This window comes from Thamnophis elegans, chromosome 9 (genome assembly GCF_009769535.1).
Source record: "Thamnophis elegans isolate rThaEle1 chromosome 9, rThaEle1.pri, whole genome shotgun sequence".
Classification (NCBI taxonomy): domain Eukaryota; kingdom Metazoa; phylum Chordata; class Lepidosauria; order Squamata; family Colubridae; genus Thamnophis; species Thamnophis elegans.
Window position 1 is genome coordinate 66,547,371 of NC_045549.1, and position 27,409 is coordinate 66,574,779.

The 27,409-nt window shown below is 43.6% G+C and overlaps 1 protein-coding gene across 1 annotated transcript in view; it reads right to left on the reverse strand.

Annotated features, from left to right (window-relative positions):
* Nucleotides 1-27,409, reverse strand: part of KIT (KIT proto-oncogene, receptor tyrosine kinase) — a 109,734-nt gene that overhangs the window by 23,199 nt on the left and 59,126 nt on the right. The window contains exons 5-12 of the mRNA XM_032224279.1: nt 24,386-24,545; nt 17,129-17,318; nt 15,230-15,345; nt 6,528-6,642; nt 3,530-3,723; nt 2,076-2,182; nt 1,841-1,967; nt 4-108 (exon numbers count right to left, since the gene is read on the reverse strand). Of these exons, the coding sequence (XP_032080170.1) occupies nt 4-108; nt 1,841-1,967; nt 2,076-2,182; nt 3,530-3,723; nt 6,528-6,642; nt 15,230-15,345; nt 17,129-17,318; nt 24,386-24,545 (1,114 nt within the window). The remainder of the gene's footprint in view (nt 1-3; nt 109-1,840; nt 1,968-2,075; nt 2,183-3,529; nt 3,724-6,527; nt 6,643-15,229; nt 15,346-17,128; nt 17,319-24,385; nt 24,546-27,409) is intronic.

Here is a 27,409-nt window from a genome sequence, read left to right on the forward strand (position 1 = left end):
TACGCTTGAGCATTTTCACCGCCACTCTCGTTGCCCCGTCAGGTTTGAAGAGACCATAGGCAGTAGCTTCAACGACTTTCCCAAAAGCTCCGGCTCCTAGAATCTTGCCTAAAAGTGTACCAAAACACGTGAAAAGTAAGCACAAAGCTTCCTTCAAACAGATGGTCAATAAAAATTAAGTAAACCCCTGCTTTTGGCCCTCTTGTTTCATCCTCCCCAGGCTCCAGAGGCTTTCTAGGAGCCTGGGGAGGGTGAAAACAGCCCCTCACCTGGGGCCATCGGAGGCTTCAGGAACTTCCCTGAAGCCTCCGGAGCGCAAAAAACCGGCCCTATGGGCAAACTGGAAGTTCGGGAATGGACTTCCTGTTTTCGTAGGGTGAAAAACGGCCCTATGAGCAAACTGGAAGTGACTTCCGTTTTTTCGCCTTCCGGAGCCTTCCGGGAAGCCTCTTGAAGCTTCCTGAAGCCTCCCAAAGGGAAAAAAAGGCACTAAGGCCAAACCGGAAGTGACTTCCAGTTTGGCCGTAGGGCCATTTTTCACCTTCCGAAGGCCAAACCAGAAGTGACTTCCATTTTTTCGCCTTCCGGAGCCTTCCAGGAAGCCTCTTGAAGCTTCCTGAAGCCTCCAAAAGGGCAAAAAATGGCACTACGGACAAACCAGAAGCCTCCTGAAGGCTCTGAGGGTGAAAAACGGCCCTACGAGCAAACCAGAAGTCTGTTCCCAAACTTCCAGTTTGCCCCTAGGGCTGGTTTTTCACGCTCCGGAGGCTCCGGAGGGTGAAAAACAGCCTCAAAAGAAGGCCGAAGTCAGCTGGTCAGCACACGCATATGCACTGGAACTGAGAGGGCAACGCCTCATGTGCCCTAGCAAATGGCTCCGCATGCCACCTGTGGCACGCATGCCATCAGTTCGCCATCACGGCCTTATTGTAATAGAATTATCTCTTACAAGCAACTGTGATAGGGGCAGGAATACCCACAGACTCCAGTGCTCCCCATTAAAATGATAGCTTCTCTCAGATACCTCTGCTGATTTCATATATGCATACAAGACTCAAGGTACATCTACAGAAAGACTGTAGCTGGCATTGTGTTGGTGCCCTTGATCCTACCCCGTTGATCAGGGCCGGATTTTCCTATAGGCTAACTAGGCTTCAGCCTAGGGCCTCAAGATCAAGAGGGGCCTACATTCAAATTGTTAGCAAAATTAAAATTACACTATTCTAAAAACAGTGAACACTAAAACACTGAACTGAAAATAAGGAGAAATTCTACGCATATGACTAATAAACAAACATAAAAATGTATTGGTTAAGATCGTTCCAGCGCCGCGGCAGTTGGGGAGCCCGCCCACGTTCCCGGCACCGGCGGTCGGGCAAGAGGCGCGGCCGCTCCCAGTAGCCGCCCTGTCGACGCGGAGCCCACCAGCGGCCAGGCAGGTGAGGGCGAGAGGGCCGAGCTGGGCAGCTGCCTTTGCCGCAGAGCAGAGCCGCCCTCCGTCGGGAGGCCAGCTATATATATTGATATATATTGATGTATATCACAGTAATGGTGTATTTTATTGTCTGTCATGCAATTTACAAGCTTAAAAATGGAAGGTGAAAGGGCCTCATAAGTGGAATAGCCTAGGGCCTCTTTTCATCTAAATCCGGCCCTGCCCTTGATTCTGCCTTTAAATACCATGAGATACCATAGTATGGATGCCCTTCTCTGGAATGAACTGGCCAATCAAAGCAAGAAAAATTAGGCTAGGAAAAGAAAATGTCTTTAAACTACGCTGATGTAAGGGTACTAGAAGCATTACTGGATTGCCAGCAAGGTTAAATATCTGCAAACTAACCAAAACTGAGGCAGTTCCTTGGAAACTCCCACTTCTCATCATATGGAAGCTGTGTTGGATCTATGTAGATATAGTTGTTTCCATTGATTTCATCAACTACTTTCCACTGTACCTCGTATTTGGGTTTCTGGAATACAAGACACAACTTTTTTAAAGTATTTAAACTGGTAAAGCGGTGGCAAAGAAAAAAAAAACACCTGGCATCTAATAAGACACAATTACACACAATTCTTACCTGGAGATATTTATAAACAAGGATTATGACTATAACACACATCAGTCCTGCTGCTACACCGAAGCCGATTAACAACGGAGTGAAAAGGCTGCCGCTGTTTTCTTGTTCTAGAGAGACAAGCGCATGTAAAAATACAAAAAAAATCATTAGCAACTTGATTTATTAACATTTTTATACACTTATTTATAAATTGCCTTCATTCTGGCAAGCCTACGAGAGAGCTGGCAAACTTTTAAAAACAAAACAAAAGCAGAACATAGAAAATTAGTCATATTAATTAAAGCCTACACTACAATTGATATTCAAATCCTCAAATGTAGTTTAAGAAAGCACTCAGGTCCTGCGTCAATCCATTTTAACCACTGCTCCGTCTTTCCAGAAGATTGGAAAACTGATCAGAAGTGAGTTTTCGTGACTGGAATGGAGCACCTCCATTTCCAGGTCACAAGTTCCATTCAAACAAAAATATTGTGTGCCCTGATGCATCTGTGAGGCCAGGCACTAGTTAGGACAGATCTCTGGTTGGCATAATGGATATGTTATCTGGAGTTACTCCTGCTTGGAGAACCTCACATAAACATGGAGAACCTCTAGGGTAAGAGGCTTAAGGTAATCCAATACCATGCCTAAGATCACCTGGTTTATTAAGAAAGAGTGTCAGGCAAGTGGCATGAAGGCTATAGTAGCAATGTTCCTAGACTGGCCCAGCTGCCTGGAAGCAGCCGAATCCATTCAGAATTTACTCACTGCTGAATGGACTTTTCTTAGATCAGTGTTTCTCGGTTTTGACAACTGGACTTCAGCTCCTGTAATGCTGGCTGAGGAATTCTGGGAGTTGAAATCCACACAGCTTAAAGAAAACCGTTTAAATATGAGCCAGCAGTGTTCAGCAGCTGCCAAGAAAAGCCAACACAGTTCTAGGCTGCATAAACAGAGGGATAGAATCAAGATCACGTGAAGTGTTAATGCCTCTTTATAATGATTTGGTAAGCCAACATTTGGAATACTGCATTCAGTTTTGGTCGCCACGATGTAAGAAAGATGTGGAGATTCTAGAAAGAGTGCAGAGAAGAGCAACAAAGAGGATTAAGGGACTGGAGGCTTCTACTGTACTGCGGTAAAATGGTTTCTACTGTACAGAGCAGTGGAGTTGCCATGATAATGGGTTCATAGTACTCCACGAGGGGGCTCCCTCTGGTAAGGGGTAAAATCCAACATTAGAAATTAAGTTTGATCTGGACATTGTCCCCCTATGAATAGGTTATCAGAACTAGTGCTTAATATAAAAAGCAAAAAAACAAGTATTATGGAAAAGGTTGTGACAAAAATATATGCCTTTGGTTATCAGCATCATAAAATAACTTGGTGACTTAGGTTCAGAGTGCTATTCCTTTTTTCCAAAAGCTTGCAGAATAAATACCGTATTCTGTTTCTGAAATAACTCACAAAATTACCTTTAATAGCAAAGTTAAAGAAAGCTGAACGCCTATCAATGGTATTGGAAGCCTCACAGGTGATTGTGCTATTGCTCTTGAACATGCTGGTATCAATAGTGCTTTCCACAATTATCTTTCCAAAGGAAGAAAATGTTGAATCTTTGTATTTGGTTTTTACATTCTCGGGAGAAACATTTGGTGAATCTGGACATCTGGGGGAAAAAACAACAACAAATCACCTGGATGTAAAACAACAAAAGAAATGCTATTGCACGAGCATCCCAGGCAGAGATGGTGTTGTAGTGGAAATTTTGAGTAGTTCGGAGAACCAGCAAAAATCACTTCTGGCTGGCCCCAGAGTAGGGTGGGGAATGAAGAGTTATGAGTTATGAAAGTTTATTTATATGCCGCCCTTTTCCCTGGGGGGACTCAGGGCGGCTTACAACTCAAGGGAGGGGGGAAACAAACATTTAACACATAAGAGCAATACATAATTAAAAAGCACAACATTCATACCATTCGGGTGGGTTACAATCTTTAGCCCCAGGCCTGACGGGATAGCCAGATTTTAAGGGCTGTGAGGAAGGTCTGGAGGGTGGTGAGGGTACGAAGCTCCACGGGGAGATCGTTCCAAAGGGTCGGAGCTGCTACCGAGAAGGCTCTCCTCCGCGTAGTTGCCAGTCGACACTGACCGGCAGATGGAACTCGGAGGAGGCCTAATCTATGTGATCTAATTGGCCGCATGGAGGTAATTGGCAGTAGGCGGTCTCTCAAGTACTCTCAAGATTTTGCAATATCCTTCCCTCAGAAGTGGGGAGGGAATTGAGATTTTGCAGTATCCTTCCCATGCCACTCCTACCAAGCCACGGCTACAGAATCGGTAGTAATTTTTTTAAAACCCCACCACCGATCCCAGGGCTTATAATTTGACATTTATATCAAGCCTTTTCTCCTAAATGGATGTCCAGTTATCCAGCCATTCTTGCTGACAAGAGAAGGAAAGTGACATGGTTAGTAGGCATCAATATTCTTGCTTGGAAATTCTTGGCAATTATAATTTTAATGCTTATCCTTAATGCAGCCACTGGAGATTTGGTTGCTTTTAATTCAGATCCACCGAAATAGTCTTATGTTAATCATGGCAATCTTAAATCTGATTAATTTCACTGAGTTTGCACACTCATTATAATTAGATCTGGCTCCAACTCGGTATACCTCAAAAGTCAACAAATCTGCTTATTTTTCATTTATTTCTTGTGAACCTAACCTAGTTTTTTTTCATTGACTTTCAAAATATAAAGAAAAAGCCCAATGCTTGTCAGAAATTGCTTAAGGCTTAGGGCATGTTGGTGAGAGTGAACTGAATTGAATTGAATTTTATTATTTATATGCCGCCCTTCTCCGGGAGGACTCAGGGCGGCGAACAATTCAAAAGGGGAAAAAGGGGAACATAAAACGAAATACAGAGAATTAAAATAAGCAAGAGTCACACAACCATACAAGTCGAGAGGGGCCAGGCCTGCCGGCAAAGCCAGGTTTTGACGGCTTTTCGGAAGGTCTGGAGAGAGGTGAGGGCTCGAATCCCTGCAGGGAGTTCATTCCAGAGGGCCGGAGCTGCCACAGAGAAGGCCCTCCCACGGGTAGTAGCCAGATGGCATTGGCTAGTAGATAGAACTCGGAGAAGGCCAACCCTGTGAGATCTAATGGGTCTGTGGGAGGTAATTGGCAGTGGTAGATTAGACGCTGAAATCTTCGTAAATGAGGACCAGTTGCCAAGACCTCAAATTACAATCATGTGACACACACACCCAAACGGGTTCTAGTTTAGAGGATTGGTCATAAATCACTTTTCTGACTGCTGTCGTAACTCTGAACTGTCGTTAAACAAGTGGTCTCTAAGTCGAAGATTGCCCGTCCATACATCTAATGAACCTCAAACAGAACCACACTTTCTACTCCTGAATAAATTGTTTTTATTGGTGTGTCTCCAATTCAATGGCCATTTAATAGTTCTTTCCTGTGGTTTGCATCTATCAGTTCCTTCTTTCCAAATAGGTGTAAAGTTATCAAGCAAGATTAGCGAGCAGTGTTGTGGTTCACCGGCGGCCTGTGGAGCTGGCAGAAGTCGAACAGTGAGGAGATTGGGGAGGAACATGGGCCAGTCCTGGAGTCTGGTGAAGGCTTGGAAGAGGGCTCTGAATCGGAGATAGACAGGGGGGCAGGACCATCTGGGAGTTACGTGCTGCCTCTAGAGCCTCCGGAGTCTGACATCAGCGAGGCAGAGGAACAGCAGGAGCCTGTTCCCAGTGCATGCATGTGCAGAGCTGCCAGAAGGCAAGAACAGTTAAGACAAAAGGGGCGACTCAGGAATAAGGCTTGGAGATGATTGGCCCCTCCCATAAGACATAAAAAGAGGAACAAATGGGCGTGACCCTTTGCAGGAAGCAATTTTGTTGGTTTAAACTCTGAAGCTCCGTTTGACTCTGGGCTCCGTTTGGCTTTGAAAAAGCTAATTTGCAATTAGGTCTCTGGCAGCGTTTCAAGGGAGATAAAGGTGGATGCTTATCAGCCTTATCCCGAAAGACTTTGGCAGACTTCTGTCGGACTATTTACAAACTATTTGGGACTCACTACAGACTGTGAATGAACATAATTCACAGCCATTTAAATAAAAAGATGGTTTCGGGGACTAAGCGTGTGATTTTTACTGTCTCAAGAAGGCTAGGTCAGAAGAAGCAGAAGTTCAGCCTCTTCTCCTATCTGCCGAACTTGTTTCTTTCATCCCAAGAGGGGTGGAAATTATTTCTATGAAAACAGAATTTGCTGACCACGTGGCATGGGGTGGATTAATACACCTCCGTCTCATCTCACTTCCAATGGAAACCCAAGAAATGTACTTTCTCGTGAGGTTTCAGGCCATGAAAAGCACACACATTGGAACATTAGAGCTGATTGTGTTGACTTCTCATCCTTCACATTTAATCCAAAATCAAAACACATTTTTGGAATCTCTCACCTTTGCTCAGTAGCTGGACAAACATACCAGCTAATAGTAGGAGCAGGATATCCAGTTGCCACACAGAGTAGCATGCCATTGCTCAGTCTTTCTGAAGTGACAATCTCTGGTTTGGCTAGAGAATGAATGAAAGAATGAAAAAAAAGATAAAGAAAATAAATAAAGAGGACAGTTTTATGAAGTCATTTCTATTTTGCCTACAATTCAGCACAATTCTATTAAAAATACTAGCATATTGTATCTGTATCTGCAAAAGCTCTCAATTTGTAAATCTTGTTTTTAAATCTTTACTCCCACAATCTTTTCATCCCATTTTATGCCTCTATTCAGTGTTTCAAGAAGCAAAATAATCAGCAGAAGGGACAATGGGCAGCCTTGTCTTGTCCCTTTTTTTTTAATTTTTCACATGTTTCTGTTAGATCGCCACTAACAATTATTTATGTTTTCTGTAAAGTATAAGTCGATTTTACCCATTTTAAAATTCTCTCTAAAATTCATGTCTTCAAAACTGTAAACAGGAAAGTCCAGTTAAAATTGTCAAAAACCTTCTATGCATCTAAAAAAAAAATATCAATGCAGTTACGTTGTTTCAAATATTCTGAAATATCAACAGAGTTGTAATATTGTTCTTTAACTATCTTTTAGGTAAAAACACACATTGATCTTCATGAATAACTTCTTGCAAAATTCCTGGAAGAATGTGTTCCTACTGGATTTTGGAGTTAAACTAACTCGGCTTTTGATCTGGTTCTGAATCAGCAGAAAGATCAAACCATATGATTCTATACAGATTATATGCAAATTGTATGCAAACATAGATCTGTGATTTGTCAACATATGTTTTTATTTTGGTATGGTAGAAACCAATGAAATTATTATTCAAATGTATATTCAATCGTATTGCAATTATAGTATAAGATTTTTTTATCTTGCATTCCCATTTTGACTTTTTTATTTGTATGATTTAGCTAACCCTATAGCTTTTCTTGTAAAATTTAAATCTATAACCTTTGTTCTTGTTATTATGTGCAGTTAAAATAATAATAAAATTATAATTAAAGAATTAAGGAACTGATGTTAGCCTAAGCATGCATAATCACGCAAGCTGAGACTTAATCTTTTGCTTATCAAATTCACATTTTTCCCAGGGACTCAATGTGTTTGATACCTTTTTCACTCAAAAGCCTTCGTAATAGCAGTTGAAAGACACAGTAACTTAATTCTGTGCAGTCACCTTGTGCATAGAAATCTTGCACACTCCTCTCTATTATGTTGCAGCAAAGAGAAATAGCTGGCTTCCGCACAACTACTGAATCTCTCTTCCCTGCTCAGCACCAGAAGTTTTTGCCTCAGCTGGGGACCAGGTACAAGTTTTCAGGGTGTTTAGCACCCCGACTAAGGGTAATGTGGTTTGCAAAAGGGAATTACAGGATGGACAGAAGAATGAAGTGCCCCCTATTGCCTTTTTCTTGCAAAACAGCAATAGCACTTAAGATTTATATACTGCTTCACAATTCTTTGTGTAGCCTTCTCTAAGCAGTTACAGAGTCAACCTCTTGCCCCCAACAATCTGGATCCTCATTTTACCCACCTTGGAAGGATGGAAGGCTGAGTCAACCTTGAGCCTGGTGAGATTTGAAATGCCGAACTGCAGCTAGCAGTCAGCAGAAGTAGCCTGCAGTACCGTACTCTAACCACTGTGCCACTCTGGTTCATGGGAAAACATCCCTTCTTGATCTCTACAAACTTTTAGCTATACAATTTGGGATGAACATCCTGGGAATGATGTGGGAGTAGGAATGGATTTCCAGAGGGAAAACTTGCAGACTAGAGGAACCAGGAAGGACACAGATAAGCCTGCCAGTGCTTTAACGGCCCTCTAAAAGGAGGCAAATGATCAGCTGTCTGCAAGGAGTATAAATCCTTCCATTCCCCACCATCCTGTTAGAGTTGAAGAAGCTTCTTGGATGAGAAGCGAAACCTCTTCAAAGAAAAAACAAGTAAGTCCAGTTGCCTCCTGGAAAAAAAAAATCCACCTTGGGGATCCCCTCTTGATATTACTTTTCAATGCAGAAGCTGCTTGGCTCCAGAATACAAGGCATTTATGAAACATATAGTCCAAGTCTAAAACAGGCTGATCATTATTTTCCCCATTTTAGAGTGAATGGCTGAAAGACAATCTTCCTACGATAGGACAGAAACATTCTCGCAGCCCCTTCCCAAAATCCACTCCAACGTCATGGATTTTTACTAAACTCAAGGTTTGCAATTATTGCAGCAAGCCTTGCTTGAATATACTAAATTTTCAAGACTCCTAAAAACTTTTAAAAGATTTAGTGATCTCACAATTTTTGAGACTTTAAAGGTAAAGGTTCCCCTCGCACATATGTGCTAGTCGTTCCTGACTCTAGGGGGAGGTGCTGATTTCTGTTTCTAAGCCGAAGACCCAGCGCTCTGGTCATGTGGTCAGCATGACTCAATGCCGAAGGTGCACGGAACGCTGCTACCTTCCCACCAAAGGTGGTCCCTATTTTTCTACTTGCATTTTTACATGCTCTCGAACTGCTAGGTTGGCAGAAGCTGGGACAAGTGACGGGAGCTCGCTCCGTTACGCGGCACTAGGGATTCGAACCGCTGAACTGCCGACCTTCCTAATCGACAAGCTTAGGATCTTAGCCACTGAGCCGCCGCGTCCCCTAAGAAACATATAGTCCAAGTCGGACAACAGGCTGATTTTATTTTCCCCATTTTAGAGTGTGTGGTTGAAAGACAACAATCTTCCTAAGGTAGGACAGCAACATTCTCGCAGCCCCTTCCCCAAATCCGCTCCAATTTAATGCAGTTGCTGCTGGGACAGGCACAAATTTTCTGACTTCCTCAGCTACCAACCTGTTGAGTCCTGTCTCGAGGCCACTGAGAAGATCAAAGCTCATGTGACCTTTGAGGCACCCCCAACAATGGCATTGTGTTGGCTGTTTGTTCTCCCACTAAAGGGATCTGGCATCAGGTCAGTGGTGGGTTCCGGATCCCAGTGCAACCGGTACAGTCCAATGGGGCCCAGCTTCTCCCACACGCACGCGTGCGCATGCGTCTTTACCTTTGCGACGCCTCCGCGATGCTCCAGCTCAGTGGTGGGATTCAAATAATTTAACAACCGGTTCTCTGTCCTAATGACCAGGTAGGTAAGCAGGGCTTAGTGGTCATGTGACCGTGTGGGCGTGGCCAACTCAACATTACTCAGGTCAATGGGCACTTTGCCTTAGCTGTTACAATGGAATAAGGGTTAACCAGAGAGGCAGTTTCTGTAAGCAGGGCAATAAAGATTAGGCTAGAAACAACACCAGCATGTTTCCTTCCTGCCTTCCTTACAGGATCAGCCCTGTAAAGCGGAAAGAAACCAAAAGAAGATTTCTTCCAACAACCAGTTCTCTGAACCTCTTAGAAAATTAAGAACCGGTTCTCCCAGATAGGTGTGAGCTGGCTGAATCCCACCACTGCTCCAGCTGCTCGGCGGAGTGTAGCGCAGGCGCCGTATGCTCTGTGTGTGGAAGCGCCGAAAAGCTCAAATACTCCCGACAGGCACTGGTATGCCCATACCGGGCCGTACTGCCTGCAATCCACCACTAGATCAGGTTGACATCTAAGCCTGCTCAGCTCAGCTTACGCTTTAGCTTAAGCGGCGTTAAGGTTATTTGAAAGATTCCAGGACCATCCTTCATTGTGCTGCTTTATTTAAAAGATGTTTCCCTTTAAATGATAGGAAGACTGATGACTTATTATGCCATTACAGAGCTAAAACATATAACCGGATTTATTAAAGTCTGAGATATATTTTATTTCCGCTCCAAGACTTTTCTTGTATTACGTTTAAGAAAGCCGAACGCCGTTGCAATTAGAAGATTATTATCTGAGCCCTGGGAAGACAGAGGCAATAAATAGGATCTGCAGACATTTACATCACCTGTCTTGAAACAGTGTTCAAAGAGAAACAGGTACGGCAAGAAAGGCTTTTGACAAACTTTTCCATAACATCCTGTGAGGATTTATTTAATGGAGCAGTTGGACAGCTGTTAAAGGAACCAGGGCCAATAGAATTTGTAAGTATCTAGGACTATGCCTTGATATTCGGTGCCAAATCTCCTCAGGTGCAGAAAAACAAGCTTTTAACTGTAATTAGTATCAAACATTTTAGCAACCGGTTCTCTGCCTGGTTGCTGGAGGGGGTCTGGGCGTGGCAGTGGTGGGTTGCAGGTGGTACGCCCCGGTATGGGCATACCGGTGCCTGCCTGGAGCACCGGGTACCGTTCCGATATGGTGCTCCGGAGGGCTCACCCGCCACCCTCGTTCCTTACCTGTATTTGGAAGAAACAGGCCATTTGGGCATGCGTGCACAGTGTATGGCACCTGCGCGACTCTCCACCAAGCAGCTGGAGCATCGTGGAGCGTCGCAGGAGGTAAGGACGCATGTGCCACTGCATGTATTCATGTGGTGGCCACCCGGCCCCGTTGCACCATACTGGTTTGCAACAGGATTTGGAACCCCACCACTGAGGTGTGGCCTACCTGGCTTCCTGCACCAGGGATGGAGGGCGGCGTTTTTGCCCTTCCCAGGCTTTGGAGGCTTTCCTCGAGCCTCTGGGAACAAGAAGTTCCATCATATATCATACAGCAGTTCCGTATCGGTTTCTTTACAGTTAGTGTTTTCCCTTCTATACCTTTCTATCTTACATTCATGGTCTCCTTATTCGTTATCCATTTGTATGTACAATTCTATATTGATTTATACTTAGCTATTTATAACCAAATATTGTTTACCTATATTGTGCTTTATATTCTTACTGTCATTTATTCTCTTACATACAATTATAGGTATACATTCACATAGTTATTCTTTTCCTTTGCCATTCTTATACTTTTGTTATTCCATTTAAAAGGTTATAATATACAGTTTGAGTTGCTTTGTTTACCATCCCTAGCGCCTGTTGTAACACCACCTTATTTTCCCTTTCTTTTCTCCCTCCCTTCCTTCTCTACTTCCTTCCTTCCTCCTCTCCTTCCCCTTCTTTCTTCCCTTACCTCTCCCCTACTCCTACCCTCTCTCTTCCCCTTCCTGCCCTCTCTCCTTCTCTTTCTCTCCCTTCCACTCTCCTCTCCTTCTCTTTCTCTTTCACAGAACAGATTTTAAAAGCCCATTTTTTTATCTGCTGGCACTGTTATTGGCCAATAATATTTACATGATCAACTATTCCTACATTGCAACATAAAGTAGTGGCTATCAAGAACTGATGAAAGAGAGCTCGTTGGGTGTTTCTGTAACTGTGGCCCAAGCCGTGATATGCTGAAAAGAGATTGCCTCTCTCTATACCAGCAGTCACCAACTGGTGGTCCACGGACAACTGGAGGTCCGCAAGAAAAATTTGCTGGTCCGCAGAAAAATTATTTGCATTTGTTATATTGCACTAAATCAGGGGTCCTCAAACTACGGTCTCCGGGCCGGATACATGCAATGAATGTTTGTGTTGCTGCAGAGAGTCTCCCCCTTTGGGTTCTTTTCGTCCGGATTGGAGTGGGGCAGATATTCCAACTTGGGGTCTGCTTCAGCCTCCTGGTGCGGAGCTTTGGGCGAAGGCTGGAGGGGAGCGCCGCTGGTGGCAAAGAGCCGGGGAGGGCTTGTTCCAGCATCATGGGCTGGAACTGGCTGACCGTCTCAGCCCGCTGAACCTCCAGGCACTGGCACCTGGCCTTGCACTCCCGCAGGTCTTCCCTCTGCTTGGAAAGCCTATGCTCGTAGTCCTCAGTGAGGCCCTTCTGCTGAGCCTCCTCCTCGGTCAGATCCAATTTGAACTGAGCCAGCTGTTTTGTCAACTCTTTCTCGTGGTGACTGTTTAGCTCCAACAACTGCTTTATGTTAGGGCCCTAAGGAGCCTGGGCAGTCAGTCGAGGGGTGGCTGGGAGGGGAGGGGAGAGTAGAGGCCAGCGAGGCGCCCCTTGACATAAGTGACATAAAGTTGCCCATGCCCACCCAGTCACATGACCACCTAGCCATGCCTAGCCAGCTAGTCATTAGGCAGATCATATTAGTGGTCCGCGGGATTTAAAATTATGAATTTAGTGGTCCCTGAGGTCCAAAAGGTTGGGGACCCCTGCTCTATGCAATAATCCAGCTGCCTAAACATTTCACATTGAGGTGGAGGGAAATTTTGTTTAACGCCACGTTCAACCATCAACTCATGTCTCTGGATCAATACCGCAAACTGAACATTTGATGAAAATGTTCATCAAACATTAATGGCCGTCTTTATCTTTCAAAATAGATTAAGTGGAGAGGGGAATTCCGTAATCAAAGGCTGCCGGGGAAGGTTAGAGCCTCCTTTTTCTCTAAACCAGACTAAAGTTGTTGTGGTGATTCTTGTTGGGGTGGAAGAGCAATAGCACTCAAGACTTCCAGTGGGGCAAAAAAGTATTTTTGTCAGCCACCAATTGTGCAAGTTCTCCCATTTAAAAAGATGAGATGAGGCCTGTAGTTGACATCATAGGTAGACCTCAACTATGAGAGACAAAATGAGAAAACAAATCCAGACCATCACATTGTCTGATCTGGAAAGAGGTTTTTTTGCAAGTGTTGGTGGAAAATAAGTACTTGGTCAATATCAAAAGTTCATCTCAATACTTTGTTATATATCCTTTGTTGGCAATGACAGAGGTCAAATGTTTTCTGTAAGTCTTCACAAGGTTGGCACACACTGTTGCTGGTGTGTTGGCCCATTCCTCCATGCAGATCTCCTCTAGAGCAGTGATGTTTTGGGGCTGTCGCTGGACAACATGGACTTTCAACTCCCTCCAAAGGTTTTCTATGGGGGTTGAGATCTGGAGACTGGCTAGGCCACTCCAGGACCTTGAAATGCTTCTTACGAAGCCACTCCTTCGTCGCCCGGGCGGTGTGTTTGGGATCATTGTCATGCTGAAAGACCCAGTCTTTCTGTATATATCGCTTCACAGTGCTTTACAGGCAGGGGTAGGATTCAGCTGGTTTGGACCAGTTCACACGAACCGGTAGTTGCGGTAAGCAGTTGGCCCCGCCCATCCGCCCCTGCGCTAGTTTGTCCTATATTTCCCTTGTTTGAAGCCCAGCTGATAGGCGCGGCAGAGAGGATTGCTGCGCCTCAGTAGTTTTACTCACCGTGGCTGCAGTAGAAGTGTTAGAGCTTTTTGGAAATGAACTGCGCACAAGCAGAGCGCATGTTTGGTGCGCGCTCAGTGAATCGGTTGAATCCCACCACTGTTTACAGCTCTCTCTAAGTGGTTTACGGAGTCAGCTTATTGCCCCCAACAATCTGGGTCCCCACTTACTCTATTCATGATCAAAGTAGTGTAATATATATATATATATATTTTACCCATATTTTACACTATTACATTAGTGTAATATATATATATATATATTTTACCCATCCTTCCGAGGTGGGTAAAATGAGGACCCAGATTGTTGTTGGGGGCAATATGCCGACTCTGTAAACCGCTTAGAGAGGGCTGAAAGCCCTATGAAGCGGTATATAAGTCTAACTGCCATTGCTATTGCTATTGCTACCCTGGGAACAAATTCCCTCCGGCGGGCAATGATGATAAAATACATACTGCCTCCATATTTATTTGTTCTACTAATTAGCAAGAGGGGAGGGGGGAATTAGGTAATAAACTAAATGCAAATCAACTCAATGACACTAAACTTGTAACTCCCAAGACGGAGAAATGCTAAAGCAATTTTTTTTAATTAAAAAAAAAAAAAACCAACAACCTCCATATAACCATGCTTGGAATCTGTCTCAGCGGTCTTTAATAAAACTAATGAAATTAGAAAATGTAAAGCATTTAATGGCAAATTATTGATAAGAGGATGGGAAGTATGCAAAAGAGCTTAATGAACCCTTCAATAATTAGTTTGTTGTAGTTGAAGCAGCGTGCAATATATAGCCATTAGCATTCCTTTTTTTTTTCCTCAGCATAATAGAGATAATTAAGGACAATGGAGTGTATCAAGCCCACCCCTTGCAAACTAGCTCCCAGGATGAGGGTTTGGGGTATTCTTTTTACACTGTCTGGATCAGGCTGCATCACATTCCTTTGAATACAGTACAGATGGAGATGTCAACAGAGAAACAAAAAGTTATAGGAAAAAGCAGGCGAGAAGCATTCCCATTCAAATCATTGCTCATACCAAAACTCTCATTGTGCACATCAGTGAATCTATCCTACCTCTCAGTGAGATATGGAAGGAAACACAGTCTAAATCAGGGGCGTCAAACTCAATTAAAACAGTTAGCGGGTTTCTTGGTCATTCCTCTCCTCCTTCAAATGCCACTTGTTAGGATGGCCTTGGTTCCCATGGGAAGGCTCGTTGTTGTGTCTATCTACTCCCCGCCCCACTAAGAGTGTGTGGCAACTGTGGAGCAACAAAAGATGGCTTCAGCCAAGTTCAATTCAGAGTTGACACTTGAGTTGATGAGAATCGAACTGCCAAACTGCTGGCAGCTGTAGCCTGCAGTACTGCATTCCAACCACTGCGTCACCACGGCTCTAAAATCTCACTTTATAGAATGGCCTTCATTTCAGCCATGAAATCCACAGATTCTCCCAATGTGCAATTTGCTTTAGTCAAACGCAAGGCTTTGGGGCAAGGAAATGTCACAGGGATTGTTACTTACTGTTTACGTAGATGTTAAACGTGACAGAGGCGTTGGCGTCTGAGTTGGAGACGAAAAACGTATAAACACCTCCTTCCGTTTCCTTCAGCCGTGTAAGGTGAAGCTCGCTGGAATAGCTGCGGGAGGAACAAAACAGCAACCTTCATTACTCACCTCATGGCGGATAGTCTAGGTCAGTCATGGCTAACATTCTTCTAAAGCCCCACCATCTGCACATGCACACGTGACAGCCCAGCCCCACGCATGCGACACCCTCCCTGCGCACGGGGGGAATTTTCACCCTCCCCAGCAGTGGTGGGTTCCCCACATGGACATGCGCAGCGCGTGCGTGCTTCTTGCTGTCCAACGACACTTCCGTGAGCCTTCTCAACACTCTAGCTGCTCGGCGGAGCGTCACTCTAGCTGCTCGGTGGAGCGTCGTGCAGGTGCTGTATGTACCGTGCGCATGCGCGTAAGCGCCGAAGACTTTAAAGACAGGTAAGGAGCACGGGCGGGCAGGGTGTACCACCTGCAACCCACCACTGCTCCCCACACTCTGGAGGCTTTCCTGAAGCCTGGGGAGGGTGAAAACGGCCTCCCCTGCCCCCCCCCGGAAGGCGGAAATGGATCGTTTCCAAACTTCCAGTTGACCCGTTGGACTTGTTTTTCACCCTCTCTAGGCTCCAGAGGTTTTCCTGAAGCCTGGGGAGGACAAAAATGGCCTCCCCCATCCCTCCAGAAGGCCGAAAATCAGCCGGTCAGTATGCACATGCACGCCAGAGCTGAGGGCCGCTATGCTGGAAAAAAATGGTTCTACATGCCACAGGTTTGCCATTACAGGTCTACATGCTTTTTTATAATATAGTGCCCTGTTCCTCCGAAAATAAGACCTCCCCAGATAATGAGTCCAATTGGGCTTTTGAGCGCAAAATAAGCCCTCCCCAAAAATATTGCAACACAGCAGCAGCCATGAGGTGACCTCGCTCGCCGCCTCCTGCATCTCAAAAATAATATGACCTCCCCGAAAATAAGGCCAAGCGCTTATTTCGGGGGTCAAAAGAAAATAAGACCCAGTCTTATTTTCGGGGAAACACAGTACTAAACTTAAACAGACAATTTATGGGTTTATACAATCAGACACAATGAGAGGTTCAATTAGGGAAGGGAAAGTTGGCAACCATTAGATTCCAAGAAAAGCAGGAAGAATTCTTCCAAGCCAAGTCTGTACAGGTAGTCCTCAACGTACGACAGTTCATTTAGGGACCATTTGAAGTTACAACGGTACTAGTGACTTACAACCATTTTCCACACTTACGACCATTGCAGCATCCCAAGGGCCAGGCAATGGACATTCGGAGGCTTAACCACTGACTCATATCGATGATGGTTGCAAAGTTCAGGAGTCAATTGTGCGACCTCCCGAAGAGCAAACTCAATGGAGAACCCAGATTCGCTTAACCACCGTGTCACTAATTTAACAACGGCAGTGATTCGCTTAACTAAGGGGACAAGTTCACTTAACAAATGCTTCACTTCACAGCGTAAATTTGGGGCTCAACTGGAGTGGTACATTGAGGACTATCTGTATAGCATATTCCTACAGAACATCAATATAATTATTCTGTGGAATTTGGTCTCCGTCTCCATATAGCAATATAGCAATAGCAGTTAGACTTATATACTGCTTCATAGGGCTTTCAGCCCTCTCTAAGCGGTTTACAGAGTCAGCATATCACCCCCACAGTCTGGGTCCTCATTTCCCCCACCTCGGAAGGATGGAAGGCTGAATCAACCTTGAGCCGGTGAGATTAGAACCGCTGAACTGCAGATAACAGTCAGCTGAAGTGGCCTGCAGTACTTCACCCTAACCACTGCGCCACCTCGGCTCTATTGATACTTCAATTTCATGCCTTGCCTTACCTGTTTTTGTCTATATTTGTGACTCTCACATAATGATCAGATGAATTCTGCAGTGTTTTATTCATGTATAGCCACAGTTCCTCTTCTGGTTTCGGATACGCCTCATACGTTACTACCAAGCCCAGATTTTCCCCGTCGTTGACATAGAGTGTTGTATTTGTTGAAGTCGATAAATTGACATATCCTTTACCTGGTGGAAAATATTTAAAGACCTCTCTTTAGAATCAAGGTCAAGGAATACAGAAGCCCAACTAAATTGCAACTTGAAGAAAAGCAAGCCTTATTAGCTAATGTGTGCTAATGACATTTGACTGAATGAAGTGAACAAAACAATGTTTTGCACACAGTCCATTATCTTTATACGCCATCTACACCTATAGGGGCACTAATGACTTCCATAGGCCATTCAAATCAAAGTGTATTTATTTAGTTTTTCATCCCATTAAATACAAAGGTGGCACAGTGGCCAAGACGCTGAGCTGGTCGATCAGAAAGTTTGGCAGTTGGAATCCCTAGTGCCGTATAACGGAGTGAGCTCCCGTTACTTGTCCCAGCTTCTGCCAACCTAGCAGTTCAAAAGCATGTAAAAATGCAAGTAGAAAAAGAGGAACCACCTTTGGTGGGAAGGTAACAGTGTTCCGTATGCCTTCGGTGTTTAGTCATGCTGGCCACATGATCACGGAGACGTCTTCGGACAGCGCTGGCTCTTCGGCTTTGAAACGGAGATGAGCACCACCCCCTAGAGTCGGGAATGACCAGCACATATGTGCGAGGGGAACCATTTCCTTTACTATTTGCCTAGATGGGCTCCCAACAATATTATTTGGCAGTGCAAAAACTAGTTATCTATTATAAAGATACCTTCATATCAATATCCAAGAACAATCAGTCACACACTAGCTCCAGAACAGCAGAAATTTCCCCATTGTTTCATAAATAATACATGTCTGCAGCAGATATTTCAAAACAAATGGCTCTGATTAATCTTCTCAAGAAAATCATAACAATTGGAACGATCATTCCGAGAGTATCTCCTTGTTTTAGCTACCAGCCCAGTTTTGAAGATTTTTTTTTAAAACAATGATGCATCTCTTCCTATTTCTAGAAATGTGTCCTTCATATTTACCACGGATAATGGCAAATATTATACCTTCCTCGTCAGGAAGTTCTACAAGATGACATCTAGGGTTTTATTCATTTCCTATGTAAAATAATAGCATTTAAGCAGCAGAGTGAGGGGTGGGGTGGGGGGAACCTCTTTTTTTTGCCAATTACAGATAAAGACACGTTCAGAATACTCCTGCTAATTACACTACATGAATATGTTCCTAATCAGTTTAGCACTTATGGTAATTTTAATATTTGAAAAGTATTATGTGTCACAGCAATCCAGCACTCTAGGATGGCTTTTCAGGAAAGCATGTTAATAAACAGCAGAATCTAAGCATTTTTGATGGCTTCTGGCACAGGGTGTGCAAGACACAATGGACCCAGGTTTTAGCGAGCTCTGGAAATCAAACCTTTAGCACTAAAATGGACTCTTTGGGTACAATCCAGTATTATTTGTGGAGCAGTTTCTCCTACAAGTTTCTGCTCAATTAACAGATGAGGCTTTATTCCACATGCTTTCCATTAGGAAAGCAGGTAAGAATATATGTTTTTACAGTAACCACCATCATAGTCTTCTCTCTCCTCTCTCTCTCTCTCTCTGTCTGTCTCTCTCTCTGTCTCTCTGTGTCTCTCTCTCTCTCTCTGTCTCTCTCTGTCTGTCTCTCTCTGCCTGTCTCTCTCTCTCTCTCTCTCTCTCTCTCTCTAAAAATTGGTCCTTTCACGTTGTGGTCTCCGTCTCCATATAGCAATATAGCAATAGCAGTTAGACTTATATACCGCTTCATAGGGCTTTCAGCCCTCTCTAAGCGGAATATATGTTTTCACAGTAACCACCATCATAGTCTTCTCTCTCTCCTCTCTCTCTCTGTCTCTCTCTCTGTTTCTCTGTGTCTGTGTCTCTCTGTCTCTCTGTCTCTCTCTCTCTGTCTCTCTGTCTCTCTCTCTCTGTCTCTCTCTCTGTCTCTCTCTGTCTCTCTCTCTCTCTCTCTCTTTTCAATTCAAGAATTGTATGATTATTTTTTTGTGATCTCATCCTTTAAAGACAAGGCAGAACCCAGATAAAAACAGTACTTGGGGCACGCCAAGGTCTGGATTTGAAGGGCAAAATGTGATTTAAGTGCACATGTAGCATCTATTGAGAATACTTCAGATCAAGCGCATCTTCTCCTGGAGTCACATGTCCATTGCAGAAGGGAGCCACATGAGCCCAGGAAAAGGAACAGCTGGTTTCAGGCATTTATTATTGGGGCTACGTGCAATACACTGCATGCTCCTAACCCCATTTTGCCTTTCAAATCTAATTCTTCGCACAACCTAAAAACTGCATTTAATATAGTATTAAAGTATTTTAGAAGCATTTCAAACTTCCTAACAGTGAGAAAAATTAACTAGTGGAACAGCTTGCCTTCAGAAGTTGTGGGTATTTCATTCCTGGAGGTTTTTAAGAAGAGTCTGGACAGCCACTTGTCTGAAATAGTATACGGTCTCCTGCTTGAGCAGCGGGGTTGGACTAGAAGACCTTGAAGGTCCCTTCCAGATCTGATCTATCCTAACCTATCCTATCCTATCCGATCCTCTATATTTTACTATTCTATTCTATTCTCCTCTGTTCTATTCTATTCCATTCCATTCCTCTCTATTCTCTGTTCTCTTATTTTATATTTTATATTCTATATTCTATTTAAATTTAAAAATTACCAGCAATTTTTCTTTTTTAGGTATTTTATATATTTTCCCTTCTAACACATTAAAAATTTAATGACAACTATTAGGGGGGACTCAGGGCCTACTGAGATGCTATTTTGGAACAGGAAGGCAGGGATTCTTCAAAATTCTTTCAAATAAATCTATCTCAGTTTTAAGTCTACTTCTTAAGTCACACCACACTATTCTTTTGTTGTGGAAACACAATGATGTAGACATTTAAGAGATACATAAACAAACGCCCAGCAGAAATTTCTTCACACAACCTATTGTTCTGACCCAGTTCACATTCCCCTTCAGGGGAGTTTGAGATGTAAACCTTTGCGAGTGTACTCCACGGCCAAATAAATAACAGGAAACTTTCATAATTTCACAAAGACACAGTATGTTTCTAACATAATCACAGGTACTACTTTACACAATATAAATTGGATGCCAAAACCTGAAACAGTAAATAAACCTCGTGCTAGCTCTGTGTCTATACTAACATTTTATTGTATGTTTACAGTGTTCCATCCAAGACTTTTTGTTAAAAGAAAATAGGCTTTGAAACTTCATGAGTCTTCATATTTACCAAGTATCGTACAACATTGGAGAACATTGGAGATACACCACCCAGAGCCCTATTCTGCCAGCAGACTTTGCTGTTAGTTGCAAAGTCCTGTGTGACCCATCGTGACCCCATGGACAACGCTCCTCCAGGCCTTCCTGTCCTCTACCATCCTCTGGAGTCCATTGAAGCTCACACCGACTGCTTCAGTGACTCCATCCAGCCACCTCATTCTCTGCCGTCCCCTTCTTCTTTTGCCCTCCATTTTTCCCAGCATTAGGCTCTTCCCATTGAGTCCTTCCTTCTCATTAGGTGGCCAAAGTATTTGAGTTTCATCTTCAGGATCTGGCCTTCTAGAGAGCAGTCAGGGTTGATCTCCTCTAGGACTGACCGGTTGGATCGCCTTGCAGTCCAAGGGACTCACAGGAGTCTTCTCCAGCACCAGAGCTCAAAGGCCTCCATTCTTTGGCGCTCAGCCTTTCTTATAGTCCAACCTTCACAGCCAGACATTGCAACTGGAGAAACCAGCAGACTTATGGGGTGCTTTTGTGGATTACAGTCAGACTCTTTATTTTTGATCTGCCACACCTGTTTTTGGTACATTCATGAGGCTACCAATAATGTGATGGATTTTCACAGTGCATGAAGGTAAAGGCAACTGTCCAATGGCACATCATTCTAGAAGTATGGATAAGGCCTTCAAAGGGACTTCAGCTAAAGGAATACTTCTTTATGGACTTTCAAATCTTCAACTAGATACAGCTAGGAGCACCTCTCAGAAAATCTGCAATGAATGGGGGGCGTGTCGTTCCTACTTCCCACTTTTCCATAATAGAATAAGAGTTTTGTTTTTTAAAAAAAATGGCTGTCCAATCTCTTCTTAAAAACCTCCCACAACTTCTGAAGGAAAGCCATTCCGCTGATCAACTGTTTTCACTATCAGGAAACTTCTCCTTGGCGGAAGGTTAGATCTCTCCTTGATATGTTTCCATTCATTCTTGTCCTGCCCTCAGGTGCTTGGGAGAATAGGTCAAACCCTTCTTCTGTGTAACAGTCCCTCAAGCACCGAAAAACTGCTATCATGTAATCCATAGTGCTTCTCTTCGTTAGACCAGACATAAGTAAGTATAAGTATAATCTTTACTGTCATTGTACTTAAATACAACGAAACTGGTTTTAACCTCACTGGTGCAAAATTACAGCAGAAACGAAAAAAGAAAGAAAAAGAAAAAAAAACTATCGTGTGCATGGAGTGATTGTGGTTCAGTGGTGGGTTTCAAAAATTGTTCGAACCTACTCTGTGGGTGTGGGCTCCTTTGTGGGAGTGGCTTGCTGCCCATGTGACCGGATGGGAGTGGCTTGCCGCCCATGTGACCGGATGTGAAGATGCCAACGACACTTATCAGAACCACCTTAAACTACCTCACACACAGCACTGGCATGCATAAGAATAGGATGTCAACTTGTTTTTTAAAAGGCATCTTTGGTTTGCGTTAAAACAACTTCAACACACGCAATGTTCTGATTGCACCACAAACGCAGTAGTCATCCTTACCTTTCACAGAGGCACTGAGTTTTATAAACATGAGCATGGTAGTGTAGAATAATCATATCCAAGGACCAGTGGTGGGTTTCAAAAAAATTTGGAACCTCTTCTGTAGGTGTGGCCGGCTTTCCGGGTCCACTGGTGGAACCTCTTCTAACCGGTTCGGTAGATTTGACGAACCGGTTCTACCGAATAGGTGCGAACTGGTAGGAACCCACCTCTGTTGTGGTTGTATCTAAAAGTCTGACAGCCCAAGGACAACTATCTTTAAACCTATTTGTTCGGCTAAAATCAGTAACTCCCTGCAGGTATAGACTAGTTTTTGCCTAACTCCACTGTGACACCAGGAGCTCAAAGGCGCAGCATCTTGGCAGGGAAAAATACCTACCTAGTTCCCGCAATCATTCATCTTATGGTTTAGCCTCTAGAGCCCTGATCATCTTTGTTGCACTTCTTTGCACTCTTTCTGGAATCTCAACATCATTGTATTCATGAAAACTGGATGGAATGTTCCAAGCATGGTCTTGAAACTAATATTTCACATGGTCTTGATACTATCCCTCTCTTGATGCAGCCTAGGATGGCATTAGGCTGCTGGCTCATACTTAAGTGGTTGTCCACTAGGATCCCCCTCACAGTTACTGATCTGTATCTCTGCGTTTGAGTTTTCTTGTCTAAACGTAAACCTTACTTTTCTCACCACTGAATTGCATTGTGTTGGATAGGGCCCAGTGTGTGCTGTTCCGCTCACACATACCCCGGGTGTATGGAGTCTTTATTAAGGCCCCTTACTGAATTGGTATTCCCCAATTATTCCCTGTACCGGCAACAGCACCACCCCAGTAAGTTCCACAGGCTAATCAAACTAAGAAAATAAAATAACAGAATTGGAAGGGACCTTGGAGGTCTTCTAGTCCAACCCTCTGCTTAGGCAGGAAACCCTATACCCATGATGGCGAACCTGTGGCACGCGGAACCACATTTGCTGGCACGCCAGCTGTCAGCTTCAGCGCACATGCGTACACTGGCCAGCTGATTTTTCGCCCTTTTGGAGGGCCGGGTGCAGTGGTGGGTTTCAAAAATTTTTTAGAACCTCTTCTGTAGGTGTGGCCTGTTTTGTGGGAGTGGTCTGCCAGCCATGTGACCGAGTGGGAGTGGCTTGGCAGTCATGTTCCCCCCCCCCGGAGGAAATATCAAGCTCAGCTTGGCGGCGAGCAGTGGGGCGCACGTGGGAGGGGGTTGTGCGCATGCATGCAGGGGGGCGCTTTTTATGGGTACTAGCACTTGCATTTTTTGGCACCCAACCACAAAAAGGTTAGCCGTCGCTGATTTTGAGTATATCCCATGTTTCAACTTGAAAATCTCTTAGGACAGCTTATCAATGAAATACTTGGATTTGGCCCTGATCCTATCCGAAGGTAAGTAAGATCACCTCTGTTTAGGCATTTGGGATGCGAACTTCCACTAGTCCCCATGAAAGGTCTGTGACAATGGCAGTCGAAACCATTTGGCAATCATAATCCTGGCCAATGTGATCAAATTACTCTCAATTTCCCAGTAATTGGCACTGACGCAAGGGTTTTGATCCACTTATAATTATGGCACCATGGAAATATGACTATTACTACCCTATTTATTTGTCTTGTATGCCGCCCACTCCCGGAGGACTCCGGGCGGCTCACAAAAGACAAGGGAAAGGGGGGAACGAGACAAAGACAACATATTAAAAACAAAACCAACATTCACAATTTCTGTGGAGGTAGATGCTTCTCAGCTCCCCCCAGCCTGCTGGAACAGCCAGGACTTGGTGGCTTTGAGGAAGGCCGTGAGGGTAGTAAGGATCTGGATCTCAACAGGGAGCTCGTTCCAGAGGGCCGGAGCTGCAACAGAGAAGGCTCTTCCCCCGGGGAGTCGCCAGCCGACATTGGCTGGCAGATGGAATCCGGAGGAGACCCAACCTGTGCGATCTAATTGGTCTGAAAGAGGTAATCGGCAGGAGGCGGTCTCTCAGGTACCCTAGGACTACATACATGCACAAACTCAAGGAAATGTTCTTTTTTACATGGACTTTGTTTTTACCAAGAACTATTTCGGTATTGCAAAACAGGAAGTGGGAGGGTTAGAGTTAAAAACATATTGAAACATACATTTCAACACATATTCCAACAACATACTAGCGTGTGGCTTTTGCTCTAACCCTGGCATTATGTGTGTGTGTGTGTGTGTGTGTGTGTATATATATATATATATATATATATATATATATATATATATATATATATATATATATATATATATATATATATATATATATATATATATATATATCTGCGATATTAATATTTACCTATTACATTCAAGGTTAGTGTGACATTAGATGTTCCAAAAGCATTGGTGGCTTGGCACGTGAACGCTCCAGAATCATTAACTCCCACTGAACGGATGCTCAGCCTTAATTTTTGTTCATATTCATAATCACGCACATTCTTGCTGTTGCTGGAGAAGCTCTGTCGGCAAAGGAGGGAGGGGAAAAAAAATTAACATCTAAGATACAGTGTACGTAGCATCATTCTCAAATAAATTAAAAATAGATGTAATTATAACTTCGCCCTATTAATATTCATAACTTAAAACTTGAATAATAAGCCGTCGTGGCAAACCTGTCACTGGCATCAATCCATAGAAAACATCTATATTCTTAAAGCCGCCTTGAGGGGGGACAAAAATAATAATAATAATAATGAAAGAACAAAAATGAAGACGTGCTTCTCGGGATTGTTCTTACTCTCTTTGCTTTGCTCTAAATCTTGCATTTTGGGGGTTTGATGGTCTCTTTAGGTAATAAACTCCGAATGAAATTTGCCCTAAAAACATTCACTATCACGAAGAGCTTTACAAATTAAGTTTGCATCATGGCAGTCGTCATAACTCTCTCTCTCTCACTCACTCACACTTTGTTTGTGTGTCTGTGTGTGTGTGCCTGTGTGTGTGCGTGTGTGTGTGTGTGAGAGAGAAAGAGAGAGAGAGAGAGAGAGAGAGAGTCAGTCTGTCTGTCTGTATTTTAAAACTGTTATGTGAGATTCTTATAATTGATAAGTGGTATGAGAGTAAAACAGAAAAAAATCCAGGAGTTCCTACAGCTATTCTGAAGTAACATTGAAAGTATTTCAGATTCCTGGGTTTCCTGGTCAAGAAATCACAACTGTGATTGGTGTTTTTTTTTTTTTTTTTTTAAAGTTGGTGTGGACCAATGATCCCTGCTGTGGAGATGACAAAAGAAGAATGTTCTATTCAAGGAAGGAAAGATCCTATTGACTTGGAATATCTATTTACAAACTATGCATTTTACTTCCTAACTGCATTTAGCAGGGAATCAGATTGTTACCAACATAGAGCTGAATGTAATTCTACTTTTTTTTTTTTTAAACACAATGCAAATCTCAACTCTGCCCAAATATTATGATGGCTTTTTTTTTTTAATTAACATGTGCTAAAGCAAATTTAGTTTGAAACAAAGCTAAAACTGAAAACTGGCTTTTCCAATGCATTATTTAAAATGATATCGGAACTTGCTTCAGGAGAGCAGTAGGCCACATCCTGTAGGTATGGACCAGGGGTGGGTTTCTCGCCCCGTTCCAACCGGTTCGGTTGGAACGGGGCCAGCGGCGTCCTCGTGCACGCGCGCGGTGCACGCATGTGTACTAGCGTCTGCGCGATGCTCCAGCTGCTCCTGGAGGATCGCGCAGGCGCTGTATGCGTCCTGCGCATGTGTGGAAGCGCAGAACTCGTCAAAACCGGGTAAGGACCGCGGGCGGGCGGGCGCGCCCTTCACCGTTCCCGGAACTTACTTACTTCCGGGTTCGCCGACCAACCGGTTCGCAGGGACCGCCGCGAACCGGTTGAAACCCACCCCTGGTATGGACCACATATGTTAAATGTCTGCTTTACTTCAGAATGGATAAGTTAGGATCAGTCAATAAAGAAGCACTTAAAACACAGAAATTATGCCGGCACCAGAGGATTAGTAGAGAATGGCCGGTAACACTCCAGGGACATATTATCCAAATTGTACTTTCTTGAGACTGTATAATTTCTCCAGCATTGCAACACTGCAACAGTCTTCCTATTTACATGAGCTGCTGATTATGTATTTTAATCACCGCCATTAACATTTGTCAATTAAGACAGAAATGACTGTACTCAGCTAGCTGAACTCTTTGGGGAAGTTTTCCTATACAGTGAAATGCAACTATTTACATATTTTTAAGCTATATGAGTGCTCTGAGTCCCAATTCAATCCAGTCTTATGCATATTTAGTTAATTTCTATGAAAATTGGAAACTAGAAATTAACTGATTTCTAATTAAATTATTTCTATGCATCCATATCGCTAATACAGGGACTGGGCAACTTGCAAGATAATAAGAAATTTAGAAGTGTTAAAAAAAACGATTAAAATTAGAATAAAAAGATTTAAAAAGTTAGTAACCAAGATGGATGGGCAATCTGGGTGTGAGAGCTTTCTCTACCCTGCCAGTGACGTCCAATGTATCAGGTCAAACAGGACAGCCAAGTTTATAGATTTTTTTCCAGGAGGCCAGGAATATGGGGCACATCTCAACCTCTGATGGGAGAATATTCCGGAAGGTGGAGGCCACAGCAGAAAGTTGTGGTTAAAATTTAGTAGCAAGAATGGCTGCTATTAAAAGTATTTATTCAAAAGTGTGCCTTTCATAGGTGCCATATTGAAACTGAGTTCACCGACAAATGCACGCTGGACAAAAGCACGCCGACGAAACCGCGGTGAGAAAACCGTGAGTTTTAAATCGCGCCGACAAATGAGCGCAGAGGCGCGCCAACAACAGCGCGCCAACAAAAGCGTGCCTTCAACAAACAAGTAATAACCACGAGTTCTAAACCTAACCCTAAACCTAACCCTAAACCTAACCCTAAACCTAACCCTTACCTTAACTGAAATCGCGCTTTTGTGGGCATGGTTTTGTCGGCACGTGTATGACATCGTGGTTTTCTTGCCACGGTTTTGTCAGCGCACTTTTGTCGTGCGTGCATTTGTCGGGTTACATTGAAACTGAACTCCTTATATATAATTGACCTTAGCCAAAAGGCTGAGCAGCCTTATTCCCTTCTGAACCAGCTCCAACCTGCCCCGTGTTTGACTTGAGCTTGGTTTAGATAACCCAATCTTTCATTAGGAACTAAAAAATACACACACTTAGACACACTACGTTTCAGTCGCCCACCCTAAGGTATTCAACAATCCAGAACAACTTGTGTTTGTTTCTCCTGACCCACTCAACTCTCACTTCCAAGCAACAACTGGACAGAATGCCCTCTATTATTTTCGTTTAAT